The following is a 16,585-nucleotide window of genomic DNA, read 5'->3' as shown; positions in this document are numbered from 1 at the left end:
TATTGAGTTTATAACTCAGGGCATCTGGCAGTTACTTGGCATTGTAATTCATGAAGATCATGCATGTCAGAGTGCACCATGGGAGAAAAATATCAGAGCAATGATGTCTTGATGACAGGATAGGATGGAAAGACGGGAAGATGCTGCTGAGATCAGGCACTTCTGTGAACTGAGCAATGTTGGAATGCTGGAAATGTTAATATCTTCAGTTAGAACTAACGAGGTGGGAGGAGAGACATGAACTCTTGGGGTCCTGAATAAACTAGCACATTAGTATTTACCTGACACTGCTCTGCATTCACTTTATTCAAATGCACAGATGCAGCAAGGGGGGTAAAAAAGAATCCTGAGCTCTAAATTTAAACATATTGCTTAGGTACATTTGAAAGTTAAAGTTATATTTAAATAACTTTATTTAGTTAGACTCTGAATTAAATTTTTATAAATCTATATTAATGATAATTGATTGCCTCAAAATTTTTGCTTGCTGTGGTCAAAGGGTAAAGAAAGGAGTAGAGAAAAATATAAATGTAGTGGGCATAGAATATAGCAAGCAGACTCTCTGGCATCCACTTCTCTGCATTGGCAGAAGACTTGAGGTTCATGGAATAAAGATTAGGTTGAAAAACTCCTATCAAACAAATTATAAATACCCGTCAATCAGTATTTCATTAAAAAAAAAAAAACTAGTGTGTTTACTTCTTTGTTTGTTTATTTATTTATTTATTCACAAGTCTACATGTTAGAAGAGTAATAGGCACTATCAGAAGTGGTCAAAAAAGGCTGGACTCTCCACTGAAACCATGTTGAGTAGCTTTACTTGATGATCAGTTTGTTTATGTTGTTGTAGATTTTCAATTCAATGTATTCTCTTCTCAAGCTCAGAGCTTTTGGTATCTGTGTTGTATTCAGTGCTCTGTGGAGAAGTGCTCAGACACAGTCACTCTGGGAGCAGAACAGATATTTTAATGGGATGTAAATCTTGTTCTGAAGTAATGTATCATCCCAAACACAGTTTCCTTAATACCAACACTCCTAAATGGTTTCTTTCTCCCGATACAATGTTTTAGCATAAATTCTAACATTATTGTTATTTTTTAATTTAGAATTTTCTGTGATTCTGGAGACATTAATACCTCAAGAACAGTTTTGTGGAACATGAGTCTTTGAGGGAGAAAAGAAGAACTGATTAAACATTAATTACATCAAGCCACAACTTCCTCATAAGCTAATGGGTAGGGTATGCAGATTCTTGTCGAATATCAGATGCTAGGCTTTCCAAAAATAGGGCTTCCAAGTGTTGAAGGAATGCCAAGTGCTGGCTCCTTCACAGCAGAGGAAAGGAAATGATTGCCAGAGACAGGCCTGGAGTCTGCCGTGGTCAGATGTCACCAGTGCCACATGTGATCCAAGAGTTTATGAATGATCTCAACACTTGGTCTCCAAGGAGAACATATGCATTACAGAGGTTACGGACACAAATTACAGAGAGCACAGTGTTTCCATGCAATTTCTAAGAATCCTTCAGCAAGTTTTAAACATTAATGGAAAACATTAAGGAAGACTTGGCACTCTTAGCAAGACTTCAAATTATGCCGTGGGTGAGGACAGAGCAGAGCTAAAAAAAGGATCGAAGAATAAAGACTTGGCTAAGGAGCTTGGAGCTGGCCATTCCTCTTGCGTGAATTGTGTGTTTGTGTATTTTATTCCCAGCAGAATTCCAGGCTTCACAGAGTGCTATGACTTGAAAATGAGCAAGTCACAGGCCATCCTTGTTTATTCAACACGCTCCAATTCATACTGCTGCTTTATCTGCATCATTTGCTTAGTGAATTTGCTTATGCGAGGCTTATTTCTGGGGGCCAGGGTGTGGGGTTGGGGAGGCTGGAATTGTCAACTTGCTGCAGGGGTGCCAGGGTATCAGCTTGCACAGAAGTGGCAGGATGTTTCCCCACTGAGCAATTTCTTCCTCATTCCCCTTCTGTGCAGGAAAAACCACTTACAATTTGCTCCCCATATTCAATATTGTGTTCTGTATATAGCTGGTAGCCGAATCGTCGTTTCTAATCATACTTGATATGGCTGTATCAAATATAATGGAACAATTCTTAAAATGACAATTATGTAGAAGATTCTCTTTTAATACAGTAGAGCATAAAAAATAAGAATTATGTTGCTGTGTTGTCAGTGGGAGCTTTCTGTTGCAAAGGAAAACCAGGTTTAATATGAAAGGAACTGAACTACCAAGTTCAGAGTTGGGGCTGTGTTCAGGGTTGAACTGCCCAAGCATACCCCAGGCAACAACATCTTATTAGCTCCTCCACTAGTATAATCCCAATGTGGAGCTTCTCTGGACTCACAGCATGCCAGCCAGCAATGACCATGGAGAAAAATCATACTTTCCTTGCAAATGTAATGAAAGCCTAAATACATGGTGAAAGTGACCCTGACCAATTCCAGTGTTGGCCTTCAGAGGGAAATGGTGGTGGTAGGATTAGGAAAATACTGTGTGTGGTTTTACTGCTGGCCATTCCTTATGTTTTTGTATAGTTGATAGAGATTATTCACTTATGATAATCTAAGTTGCCATTTTTTTGTACTTGCACAAAAATCTACAGACTTCTTCTCTAAATGCCTGTCTCTTATATTAAATATGGTGAGGGGTCAGAGCAAAGATGCCATCTTTTAAATCTCAGCAATCAGAGTTTCTCTCCAAAATGTCGTTTTCAAATTAAAATGCCCTTATTAGGCAACAGAGAAAGAGGATCCAGGCAGTCCTGATGAAACCTGATAGGCTAGGGTCAGAAAGTAGGAGAGGAGGACCTCCCTTATCAGTGGACTAGGAGAAGGACATGGGATGGGGGGGAGGAAGGGTGAGACTGGGAGGAGATGAGGGAGGGTGCTATAGCCAGGATACAAAGTAAGTAAATTATAATAAATAATAATAAGAAGAATAAGAAACAATAAAAGGGAAATATTATGGTCTACACTAAATGATAAGAAAGGATTGTGATACACATCTTGGGATTTATCGTTCAATCAACCAGTGAAACATACTTATTAATTCTTGTTTGGTTCTTCAAGAAGGAGACTTTGGAAACATACCTTCTTTAATTTAAGTATTTAAAGGAAGATTTTTTTTTTGGTGAATGAGTTGGAAACTGAATTACAGATTAGCTATATGCAGGAGAAAAAAACACACATAGATAACAAAGTGGCAACCAAGAGATACTTCTGTCAGAAAGAGTTTTAATGCACTAATGTAAACTGATAATTAGTTGTTTATCTGTATTTCTAGAGTAGGACTGTTATAGATGAATTTGTTGCAAGCCTCGAGATATAATTAAAAACATAGTTCTAAGCAACATCTAAAATTGTACTAAGGAGAGAATTTTACTTTAACCTTGTAGAGTTTTGAATGAAAATGAAGCATAGACTTATATATTTGAATGTTTAGTCACCAGGAGAATTGTTTGAAAGGATTAGAAGGTATGGCCTTGTTAGAGAAAGTGTATCCCTGGTAGTGGGTTTTGAAAATCTCACAGCAGACATGGATCTGTCTTTCTCTCCCTGCAGATCAGGATTTAAAGGTCTCAGGTGTTACTCCTGCACCTGTCTCTGTGCTGCCGTGCTCTCTACCATGGTGATAATAGAGCAGGCTTCTGAAACTGTGAGCAAGCTCCCAGTTAAATGCTTTCATTGATAAGAGTTACCTTGGTCATGGTGTCTCTTCACATCAGGATAACAATGATGGAGACAAACCTCCAGAAAGTAAACAAAAAATGGTATGATATTTTCATTTTAGGAAACGAGTGATAGCTACAATGGAGAGTTTAAAGATATCAGATATACTTTTAGTAATTTAACGAAGATATAAAGACTGCTGAATAATGGCAAGGGGATACCATAAGTAGAGCAGGTGGTATGAGAAATTAGTTATCCCAATGACAGTCAAGGTCTTAGTGTCAGACACTGTGTGTGAATCCTGCACATATTTAACACATGTTTAAATGACATATGGGGAAACATAATGACATTGTTGGCAGGTAAAATGTGTTCAACAAATTGTAGCTATTATTATTATTGGTGGTAGTGGTTACTTACTTTTAGAGTACAAATAAAAATTATTTTCATATGGTCTTTTGCCCTAATCTATGAAAGCCATAGCAGTTTAGTACACCGAATTCTGGGAAAGTCATGGTTGTGGAACACTTATCCAGATGTGATAATTTACAAAAATTCTGAATAAGATTGTGTCCACCAGCGTCTAGTTATAGGAAAGTTATGACTAAGGGATCCTCACAAATCCCTGAAGATTTATTTGTAGTCAGTGGTTGATGGGGAGGGAGAGCTATTTTCTGCAGTTATGTAGCCCCTGCTAAGGTATTAATACTCTTTGAACAAGCCATTATGCTCCTGTAAATACCAATAATAGAGCTCAGTGGGTGGCCTGAATGTATGCATGTATGTAGAGACACAGACACACAAATGCACACCCATTCATGCAGACCCCCTACACGCCATGCACACATGCACAAAGACAGGAAAGTCTGCGGGGTACTCAAGAAGTGAAAGTGGATCAGCAAGAGTGGAAAGTGGAAGAGACAGGGTGAATATATTAAGTAAAGAGATGGGAATATAAAAATGAAACCCATTATTATATATAATGAATATATGCTGATAAAATATAATGTTTCAGACTATTCTGGAGAATGGAGTTGTAGTTTAGTTTGTGTGAGGTACTGAGCTCCATTCCAAGAAACAAAAATGGTAAAAAACAGCCCATAATTTCATTTTGGTCTATGTAAGAACACCCTATCTTTTTTAAGTGGTGCGGTTCAGTGAGATTCCGTACTGGGAAGTTAAGCTGTGTGCTTGGGACTGGGGTGCACGTTTCTACAGAGAAATCAGGAGGTAGCTATGGCACAGCTCTCGCAGCTTCGCACAATGCCTACACTTAGTGAAGATCTGTCTGCACAGGGCTCAGGTACAGTGCTATCTTACTTCCCTTTGGCTTGACAACAAGCTTGACTCAAGCTTGACAACAAGCTTGACAACAAGCTTGACTCAAGCTTTTCATTATAATTCCTTTTTAGATTACCTTTCTCGTGAGCAATTTAGTTTGTTTAGTGTAGTTTTCTTTATTCACTGGTGTGCTTGACTACTTCCATCCGTAATGTTTTCAGGCTTTACATTGCTGATGACCTCACGGGAGAGGGAGTGCACTGAGTGTACTGTTTGAGAACGAAGCTTTCAAAGGTCCATTTATTGTTCATGCTCACCTTATTGTCGTTGCTAATTTATTTCATTGCCCAGGTTAGAAATAGCTGAGTAACGATTTGTTCCAACTGAGGTTATATAAGTAAAGACCAGAGAACTGATTGCTTAACCCAAATGGGAGAAGAGTTGGCTAGTGAAAGAAGAGAGATGAAGGACAGAGGAGTCAGATATACAAAATCTGTAATTGTTAACTGGCATGGAGCTTGTATAGGGCATAAAAGTAACTGCTGTTTTATACAAATTACAACAGAATTTGATAGCAGTTTGTGTTTTCAAGTGTTGTGAGACTACAGATCTCTTCTTGTTGATGATTGCATGGAGTCTGCCCTCTGTCTACTTTAAGTACCCTTGTCTATCAGATAATGTGGGAGGTATGAAAAGAGAAAAACAGTGACAAACAAACCATTGAGAGACTCTTCCTGGGAGATGTAAATTAACTTCTATTCACTCCAGGAAGCAAATTGACAATAGACCAAAGGAAAAAAATTAACCCAACTCTAGTGAGTTTATTATGGTTACTTAAAGGAGTGTGGGTGATTAATAGAAAGCTACATCACCCAAAAAGCTTACCACAGCATGGGTAATTCAAGAAAGCTTCCTCTCTAGAGCTTCTTGCATGAGATAGATGAGCATCCTAGAGCATCTTTCTGTGGGGCCAGGGTATGTGAAAATGGGAAGAGCTAGTCTGGAGCAGGAGTAGGGTAGAGTCTAGCTCCAGAAATCTCCTCTGGAGAGCAATATAAGTGGGAACCACTCCTTTCTCTGCCCTTGGCTTGCATGTCTTGGTGCACAAAGTTCTGCATACCGCCTCCAACTTTGCCCACACAAAGGAGATCAGGTAGTAGCAGTCAGGTTAAATTTCTTCTTTCTTTAGAAGGTCCTGTCTAGAAAGCACCTGGAATTCCTCATCATGCAAATAAGGCATTCTCAGCACCTGAACCCTAGTCCATGATGTATACTCACCCAAAAAGCCTCTAGCCCCTCCCAAAAGGCTTAAATAGACTTTCTCTTCCCCCAAGAAAAGGAGGTGCTCAACGATGCTTGCTTCTTTCAGAGTCTGTTCTCATTGTGCTCACCATCATCCTCAGGCTGTTCCTCTCAGGCCACCAGTCTGATGGCTGTGGATCACACCCTTAATGGAGTGGGAACAAAGTGGGAATGACATCTTCTTTCCCTAGCTTTTATAAAACAGGCGCAGAGGGTGGGGGCGTGGTGTGACTCGTACTTTTTAAGTATTTCTTTCTTTCTTTTTAGTATGAGCATTTACTTTTCTTTATTTTTTTTTATTAATTACACTTTACTCATTTTGTATTCCCCCTGTAGCTCCCTCCCTATTCCCCTCCCAATCCCTCCCATTCTCTCCCTTTCCATGCATGCCCCTTCCCAAGTCCACAGATAGGGGAGGTCTTCTTTTCCCTCCTTCTGATCCTAGTCTATTGGGTCTCATCAGGAGTGGCTGCATTGTCTTCCTCTTAATTGTGAGTTAGGGTACTTTTTCCCTCTGCTTTCAGCATTCATTAGTTGCCTTAGTTCTTTGTCTAGGATTGAGGCCTCCTGTTTTTATTTTTAGTTTTTTCCACATCCAATTGGTTGCTCAATACCAAACGTTCAGTTCTGAAAACAAACATACAAGAAAGATAACAGAGCAAGAGCAGTTTTTTTTTGTTGTTGTTGGTTGGTTGGTTTTGTGTGTGTGTGGGGGTGTGTGTGACATCAAATAAATAAATAGATAGATAAATAAATAAATAGATCCATTCATTTTGAAAAAGATCAAGGGGTATATGTGAGGGCTTGGAAGGTGGAAAGATATGGGAGAAATGTTATAAATATACTATAATCTAAAAAAAAAAAAACAGTATTATTTACTTATATGTAAGTAACTTACTTCATAAACCCTGTGAGTTTTATGTATTTTTAAAGACTTAAGGTGTTTACTTCCAGGATAGAATGTTTCATTTTCTTCTTAACAGCTATGCAGCACACACTACATAGACAAAGAAGGAAGAAAATAAAAATTTCAGTCTGTTAGGATCTCCTGTGAGAAGTCATGTACCATCACATTAAGTTTTCTTTGAGTGAGACAGAGGAGACAAGTTTTACCCCACAACTCAGTGCAAATGAACCTATGTGACTGAATCACACGAGTTAGCTGCATTACAGGCAAACCCCAAAGAGCATATTACAAGTTGAAGAGGGTACAGTACCAATTATACCATTATCTCACCCTACTCTCTGAGTGAACTGTCTGAAAGCCTGAAATTACAGATGATGTTAGATTTCTTGGCTTCATGTGCAAATTGGAGTCATTTTCCTTTTTTTTTTGAATGCATAAACACATGTTATATTGTTTCAAAGGAGCAGTACTTACAGTTTGTTATATATGTTTTTTTTTTTTCATTCTGTTCACTGTGTCAAAGGGCTTTTTTTTTTCAAAATTGAGATTGTGGCAAAGCTATGCAAGACTGATGCTCAGAATGATTTGAAATCATCCCAAGTACCACTTGAGCTAAGGCTCTTTGGCATGTCATTTGTTAGGGGACAAGATCTGGTGAAGGGCCTTCAACTGGCCAGATGTGCCATTTTGGAACAGATTGAGGTTCTGCCAAAACACCATTTGTTGCCAGCACCGGATATGATAGGGGGTTCATCATCCTGTTACCATATTTTTGCACTTCTTAGCATTGCATAAATAGGCAGCTGTTCTCTATTCAGAATATAAATTAGTCAGCAGCTTGCACTCCCTGGAGGACATACCTACAAAAGGCAACCATGGTGTTAACTCTTCTCATCTCTTGCAAGAATGTCACATCAAGTGTACACCTCCCTGTCTTCATTCAGAAGCCAGTCCTTATGCATAAAATAATCACACGTCCCTTTCCAGTTACACAAACGGACACACACACACACACACACACACACACACACACACACACAGGAAAACAACCTGTGCACTTGTCAGTGCTAATGATAGCATTATATCCTTAGCAGGAAGGCTTCTATGTTAAGAGTGAACAGTCTGTACAGAATGCTTTGCTACTGCTCCTTCAATAGAAAACAAACTGCTTTCTGCTCTCTTACATGGCTATGACTCTATTAAGATGGAAAGCTTTGTTAAAGGGTGTGCTATGAGAAAAAAAAAAGGAAAGAAATGACTGAAAAGTTACTGGTTGTTTCTCTGGGGCTATTTCCATGATAAAGATTTTCTTGTTGTTGTTGTTGTCGTTTTTAATTCGTTTAGAAAAGAAAAAGTAACCTAAAGATTCCTCACAGCAAAGAAAGATGTACAGGGCTAAGGTGGGTCTCCTAATAGAATGGGGAAGGCATATAGCTTAACATAATCCATATTTTCAGTAGTTGTATCTAACAGACTATGTGAGGCTGTCTAATGAGAGTTCCATACAGTATATGTCATGCATATCTATGTATGCTTATACACACATGTATGCATCTAATGAATATATACATACATATAGAAACAGACACACCCTGCATATGTATAACAGTATTATAGAGAAGGAAACAGATGATTGATAGATAGATAATAGACAGGTAGATAGACTATCTATTGATGATAGATTAGATAGATATGTTTCACATTTACATACTCTAAAATAAATCTTGTTTCCTAGAGTGTGCTACATGCCTATGCTCACAATACATGACAAGCAGGAGGACTGTAGGACCAATGGTTTAAGACCAGCCTTAACGAAGCTGTCTCAAAAAACATAACACTAAATGCATAAGACAAAATAAAGCTTGCAAGTGTTGGGGTATCAAAGAAAAGGCAAATGAATATTCAGTTGGGAAACATGAAGACAGTGGAGGGAAACATGTTAGCCAGTCTCTACACCTATTTTGAGAGCTTGTCCAAAAATAGTTATGGCTACTATTTGCCATATCCGTTCAATCCTTTACAGTTTGATAAGGCATGCAGACTTCCCTTCTTGCCAATTGAAAACATGATCATACTGATAGATAGGTGACATTTGGACATCTGACACATGCCAGATTTTCAGAGGTTATGTCGGAGGTCCAACCTGCTGTTCTGCCTATTAATGAAAACTGATTCAGGCTGCAACCATGCTGTAAGGGGTATCTGTGTTCAAGTCACGCTGCCCAGATGTCACTTGGCAGGTGGAGAATAAAAATGAAGCCCTTGTGTGCGGGTGCTAGAGCGTTGCAAAAGCCAACAATGAGTCTGCTTACTGAAGTGCGGAAAGCTGTGTGGAGTGTACCCACATTCATGTCACAGGAAAAAGAGCTTCTCAGAGCTCTCACTCCACTTCCCTCATAGACCCATTTTTACACGTGCCCATAAGCCTGCATCAGGATTTAATACAATGCATTAACGGACACATAGACATATATGTTTTTCTTTACAGAGAGTAGAACCACAGTGCATGAAATGTTCCATGCCTTGCTTAGTTATTAAAGCTCAGAACTATATCATGAATGCTTTATTTCACTGCTATTTGACATCTCATTTTTAAAACTGAATTTTAGCACCAAAATGTATATAAATGACCCTGTCATAGCACTTTCCCATCGGTGATCACTTAGGTTGGGTTTAGCATATTTTCAAATGGACATGGCTTGTACATCAGAAATACCCAGGATTTGTTACTATGACACTCGGGTAAGACTTGAGGTTGATTTTGGCGAGGGAAATGGAATATTGTCATAAACCATGTTTTGTTTTTTTTTAATCTGTTTTCATTTTTCCTCAGTATTGCGAGATGACTTCCGGCAAAACCCCACAGATGTAGTAGTGGCAGCTGGAGAACCTGCAGTCTTGGAATGCCAGCCCCCACGGGGACACCCAGAACCAACCATCTACTGGAAAAAAGACAAAGTCCGAATTGATGACAAGGAAGAGAGAATAAGTGTGAGTTCAGTTATAAGAAAGGTCTAGAGGCACCAAATTTCACATCAAATGAACAAATTTTGTTAACAAATTAATCACAAAATTGTATCTAAATGCTAATATACCAGTAACTATAGTGAAAAGACTCAAATGTGGAAATAATTTTTAGGTGAGACTTAATAAAGATGACTATAATATTTACATTATACTAATAAGTCTAACAATTTGAATATGTAACTTATTTTGTAGTGTGATATTGCTATCTTAGCTCTATAAAAGCTTCTACTGGTCATTTATGCTTTATACATTGATATTAAAATATAAATGGTAGTCATTGAGCATATCTCCTACCTCTCATATTACACTAGATTTAGTATTATGCAAGAAAATAATGAGGGCGACATCACTTTAATAAAATTTACATTTGATACTATTAATTAGTTTTACATTTTGATAAAATACATTGACTCAAAAACAATGTTTATTAAATTGTTTCCTTTGTCTAGAAAAATGTTATTTCCAATAAATTATATCTGTGTATATTATATTTGTTATAAATCAGAATTTATGAAATATGTACAGTGAGATGAGAACAGTACATAAAATCTAAATGCTTGGTAGAAATTGTAATATATATTTATATGTTTATGCCTTTATTGTTAACAGGAAGAGTTATCATGCCAATAAGACTTTGGTTTTAGTGGTTTTGTATTGAGTACCATTATTTTGAAAACATACACCTTGACTTTTGGTATATTTCAAGCCGTCTCAAAATTCAATGGTTTATAAAAGCCATTTCCTTTATAATCTGATTCTTTAAATAATTCTTTTAGTGACTCAACAGTAAGCTTGCTTATTCTTAAAATAACCAAATCTGTTAACTAGAACGTCTTTCTTCTTCTTTTTAATTTTGTGTAGATCCGTGGTGGGAAACTCATGATCTCAAATACCAGGAAAAGTGACGCAGGGATGTATACCTGTGTGGGGACCAATATGGTGGGAGAGAGAGACAGCGACCCTGCAGAGCTGACTGTCTTTGGTAAAGCTGTCTTCTAAATTATGTACTATTTCCTTCTCTTGTTTCTGTGGCCAAACACTAGACAAGGAGCAGCTGAACAAAGGAGCAGCTGAAGGAGCAGCTGAAAAAAGGAGCAGCAGTAGCATAGTATAGCACCCACAGACAGGAAGTGGAGAGGGAGGAACAATCTACAGACAGGAAGTGAGGAGAGAGGAACAAACTACAGACAGGAAGTGAAGAGAGCGACATGGTTACCTTTTTTCTTTTAAATTCAGCTAAGTTTAAAAGGTCCACAGCCCACAAGATGGTAGTTACATATTCGGGCTACATCTTCCTGCCTCAGGCTGTAGTATTATTGACAAAGCCAACTTTGGCCTTGTCCATGAGGGAGCTTCTATTTTAGTTCAGAGTTGGTCTTGTCAATAATTCTACATACTGTCAAACTGGTAATATTAATTTTTAGAAATTATAAATAGTCGTATTTTATTAACAATAAAAATTGGAACATACATGAACAATTACTCCTTAATTAGAATAATCAATAATGATTAGAATTGGGATTTGGGAGGTTTGTGTTAAACTGTAATGTCAAATTTTTAAAAAATCACTCTCTCTCCTTTATGTACTATTATCAAAATGTTAAAAAAAACCTTTTTCTAAGACAATTTGAAATAATAAACATGTCCAATGTTCATCACTCTTTCTTTTTTGATATATTTATCATGTATCAAATACATACATACGTATATACATACATACATAATATACCTACAAAAGTGTGCTTATATGTGAATTTAAATGTAAAATTTAATTTACTCATTATGATATAATATTTTTAAATTTAAGAGGAATATTTAAAAATCTTAACTATTTTCCTATGACAGTAAAATAACTCTAATTCCATGCTTGTATGGCAAGGTCCTACTTATGGTTATTCCTCCAGGACATGCCCAAGTGTGGCTTTGAAGTCTGTCATGGCTCTCTAATGAAGCTGCTTCTGCATCTTGAGAGGCAACATGCATTCTTACATTCCATCATGATGGAAGCAAATGTGATGCCCTTTCATTTGTGCTTTTTAAACGAAAGATAAGGGCCTCTTCTCAAACTTCCTGCATGCTGAGTAATCTCTGAAAATACTTCTTGTGCATACGCCACAAATGAGAAAGTCGGGAAATGTCCAATACTCATTAAAGAAATGAGTAACTATAACTGTTAAATGCATGCCTGTAAACTTTTGTTCACCTACTCCAGACAACTTCAAGTTTGGCTCTAAATTGTACACAGTCATCTCTAAGAGTCTCAAAACTCTTTCTACCCAGTAATGAATAAAATACAGTTTTGTCTGGTAAGATATGAAATTAGTGGTCACTGAATATCAGCATTGAAAGCCCAAAAGTATGGCTCTTCTATTTAAAGAAACACTCATTGCTATTTTTTTTTTTGTAACTACCACAAGCTCTTGAACAGAAAACATTACATTATGGCAGTATAGACTGTCTTAGGAAGGAAAGTGAAAGGGTTCAATGTCATTACCAAAGCAATTAGATCTACCAGTAATGTGTCTAGAGTATGAAATATTTACCCAACTTTCCCTAAAGACATTAGAAGAACTGTAGGAGACCCTAAACCTAGAGTTGTGGTACAACTTCTAAATTATTCTAAAAATAGCTATCAACCCAGGAGATTAAATTTATCCAGAGGCAGTTCCTGTTGAAGAATTGATTTAGTGAGCTGAGAAATATTTATCTGATGGTGTAAACAGGCTTAAGGGGTTTTTACACAATAAGTTGAGAGAAAACTGAAATCCCATTATGTTTATTAAAAAAAAGAAGTACACTCAAAGTAAAAAAGGAAAAAGAGAGACAGTAAAATGGGATAGAGATACAGAGACAGAGAGAACAGAGAGATATACATGTAGAGATAGAAAGAAACAGAATGGAAATGTGGGGGAATGGAGATGGGAGTATAAGGGAGAAGTTGGCAAAAGGGAAATGATATGATCAAAAATAAATATATGTATATATTATATATTAATATATACTATATGTATATAGTATATATTAATACATACATATACATATATTAATATACATAATATATATGTATATAATATATAATTATATATTATCTATAATAATAGATAATATATAGAAAGATTGAGAAAAATAAATACATAAATAGGTAGTGAAGTTTTGGTAGTAGCCAAAGCTGTGACTGCTGTGTGAGAGAGCTTTGGTGTGCTGTAACTCTTAATTTTAGAGAAATAAGATAAACAGTGGCATTCACCTCATTTATTAAATTGAATCTCTTACATCAAAAACATTAAAAACATGAACTGCCTTTCACTCCAGCATTATTAAACAGTATCATTTTTTAAATTAAGTTTATCAACCTGGCTGACATTACTCCCGCCACCTGCTCAGCTTTAATCTCAGGCAGCTGCAAGTTCAGTTTAAGGTATTGGGCTACCACTGTCCCTCTGTAACTAGGAAATACGAGGTTTACTCTAAATGATGTTCAACAGAAAAAACAATCAGGAAATGCTTACTATTTGAGAAATGGGATTGACTTATAATTTGCAAGGAGAGCCAATTTTTTTTCTTATATGATAGCCATCTAGATTACTGCAAAAACCTATCCTTTCAGTATTTTTATTCTTCAACAAGTGGACATGTTCTAGGAAATATACTTTGGTCATGTTGTTCTAATGTGTACTGCCTTCACAAAGGTGTGATCATATTCTCTGATGGCCCTTCTTATTCTACTATTAGGAATAACATGAACTTTTGTTTTTAAAATACGATGAGAGAATTTTCCTCTCCAACTTTTTTTTCTATGTTGGTCTTTGCTTCCAAGGATAAAAATTATTGGCAAAAAGAACTTAATGAAGTGAGAATTTATTGTAATCACAGCTAGGTAACCTGATCATTATACCGAGTTTTGTGGAAGGGCACAGTAATTTCATTTAATAGTTATCAAACTTCCCTCCCTTTAAACATAACCTGTGAGGTCAAAGGAGACCCATGAATCCAACGATTTGATGACTTCTTTACCTTATAGCCACTGCTCGTGGTAGAGCAGTGAAGCAGATAAAGGCAAGGCAAGGTTTACAAGCAGTAGTTAGCACTAATGTCCCTTTATTACATAGTTTTCTTCTTACAGGACTTAAACAACCCCAACTATGCGATTATAGCAACAACACTGCTTTTACAATGTCAAGTGAATTTTACCTTAAAATTGCTAAGGTCATCTGGAAATAGCTGTCATGGCACAGTCATCGGCAATTTTACAGCCACTCTCAATGACTACATACAGTTGGAGGATGTGTTAACTGGGTAGTTAATTTCCTCACTGCAGCATTAAAACACGAAAAGATTATTCAACCACCTATTGGATTTATGGTATTTTGTGTTAAGCTGAATTTTTTTCTCCCTGAATAATGTTGACATGACCGCAATGAGACAAGGTGTTAACATTTGATTATAGCTGCTGGTAAAGTTGGGTTTTTCCACAATGCTGATTTGGACCTGGGCTGACAGAGCTATTTGAGAGCTGTCCTCTGCAGAGTAACACACCGCCACACAACAGGGTTGTCTCCAGAGAGATTAACCTTGCAAGCAAGTTATGCAGGTGATTTAAATCCAGTTAATCTCATAGAAAAAAAAAAAAAAGTTAATTGCATTGGCAAAGAAGTTGTCTCTGATCACTGCATAGTTATATAATTAGGGTTCAGCTGACATAAGGGGACTCTAATCTAATTGATAAGCAGTCCACAGATGGCTCCAGAGGTTTCCCATCCTGCTTTTTCAATATGTGGTCAGACATAAGGGGATACCATGGGAAAAAAATCAGTGGTCCTATTTTTAACATGTCTTAAAATTAAGTTGACTTGTTCAGTAGAGCAAGATTTCCACACTTGTTTAATTGTTCAGAGCTTCCTGGGTACAATCTCTGTGGACATTAGTGAATATGAAATATTATCCTTATCTTTCACTAGATTGTTCTATTATCAAATTAACACTGTTATTCTCCTGACTTTTTATTTTGAACAAACAAAGACACTTTAGACATTTCTATTTGGCTTTCTAGTCTAAAATAGTCTAAATAATGGTAGCAAAAACCAATGTCAAGCATTTAAAAATACATTTTTTTTGTTTCTAAATACAATTTTGTAGTCTTTAATATTCACATTTCTGTTTCTTATATTTCCAGAAAACAAATTTGATTAACAGAAGATGAAAATATTTCTTCCCAACTTTTCTTTAAATATATGGCATGTTAATGAAACCTGCAGTTTTTAATCATTATTTTCCATAGGCCAATATATGTATCACAAACCAGAATGTGGGTGTAGAAAATTAATATAACAAAATTAGAATGACAAATAATACAAGTTAGAAATATTTATTGGGATAATGCTATGGAAATTCTTAGAGTAATACTACATAAATTTGTGAGAAAGTTTATGTGAACAAAGTCCAATTAATCAATAAATTCCTACATTGTATCTCAGAGTGGCAGAGCTGAGATATTCTGAAGTATAAAACCCATCTTGATATGCTGTAGATATGCAAGTGTCTTTCATCTGTGCTATTCTTGGCCTCCATTTTTAAAAAATTATTTATTTTTATTAATTACAGTTTATTCACTTTGTATCCCCCCATAAGCTCCTCCCTCCTCCTTTCCCAGTCTCATCCTCCCTCCCCCTTCTTCACGTATGCCCCTCCCCAAGTCCACTGATAGGGGAGGTCCTCCTCTCCTTCCTTCTGATCTTAGTCTATCAGATCCCATAAGGAGTGGCTGCATTGTCATCTTCTGTGGCCTGGTAAGGCTGCTCTCCCCTCAGGGTAAGGTGATCAAAGAACAGGCCAATCAGATTATGTCAGATTGGCCTCCATTTTTTTTTTTTTTTTTTGTCAATTGAATTATACTGTACCAGTGTCTGACATTACACATTTCAAACTTGTATACAACTTGCTTCCCTGTAATTATCTAGTTACTTAGCAGCCTGACTCTGCTAGGAGACATAAGGAAAGAGGAAGATCGGTGTAAAGTTATCCATTCCTGTTGGGTAAACCAGAATAGCAGCAGGGGTTCCTTATTTTGCTTCTCCTTGAAATTATAACTCAAGTGCTTCTCTGCATCACCATGTTTAGGCAGCTTTCTTTAGAACTAATTAATTCTGCCTATATTATACTCTTTGGGAACAAAACATCATTTTCTAGTCTGGCTTGCTTATAAACTCTGCTTTAGAAACTTTCTATGATAACAGGCTGGAGATGGCTCGGTGGTCAAGAAGACTGGCCTTTCTTCCGCGGGACCTGAGTTTAATTCCACGGGGTAGCTCAAACCATCTGTGTGTAGTCTCAAGAGATCTGATGCTTTCCTCTGGCCTCCATGGACAATGTACACATGTGATGCAC

The 16,585-nt window shown here is 36.9% G+C and overlaps 1 protein-coding gene across 9 annotated transcripts in view; it reads left to right on the top strand.

Moving 5' to 3' along the window:
• The window catches only part of Robo2 (roundabout guidance receptor 2), a 526,320-nt gene that overhangs the window by 361,119 nt on the left and 148,616 nt on the right, over positions 1–16,585 (top strand). For all 9 annotated transcript variants that reach the window (XM_055617835.1, XM_055617833.1, XM_055617832.1 and 6 more), the window contains exons 3-4: positions 10,008–10,165; positions 11,063–11,183. In XM_055617835.1, the coding sequence (XP_055473810.1) occupies positions 10,008–10,165; positions 11,063–11,183 (279 nt within the window). The remainder of the gene's footprint in view (positions 1–10,007; positions 10,166–11,062; positions 11,184–16,585) is intronic.

The sequence above is a fragment of the Psammomys obesus genome, unplaced genomic scaffold (assembly GCF_907164565.1).
Source record: "Psammomys obesus unplaced genomic scaffold, mPsaObe1.curated_primary_1811, whole genome shotgun sequence".
NCBI lineage: Eukaryota > Metazoa > Chordata > Mammalia > Rodentia > Muridae > Psammomys > Psammomys obesus.
The sequence above is the reverse complement of the archived record's forward strand: the minus strand, read 5'-3'. Positions and strand labels throughout refer to the sequence as shown.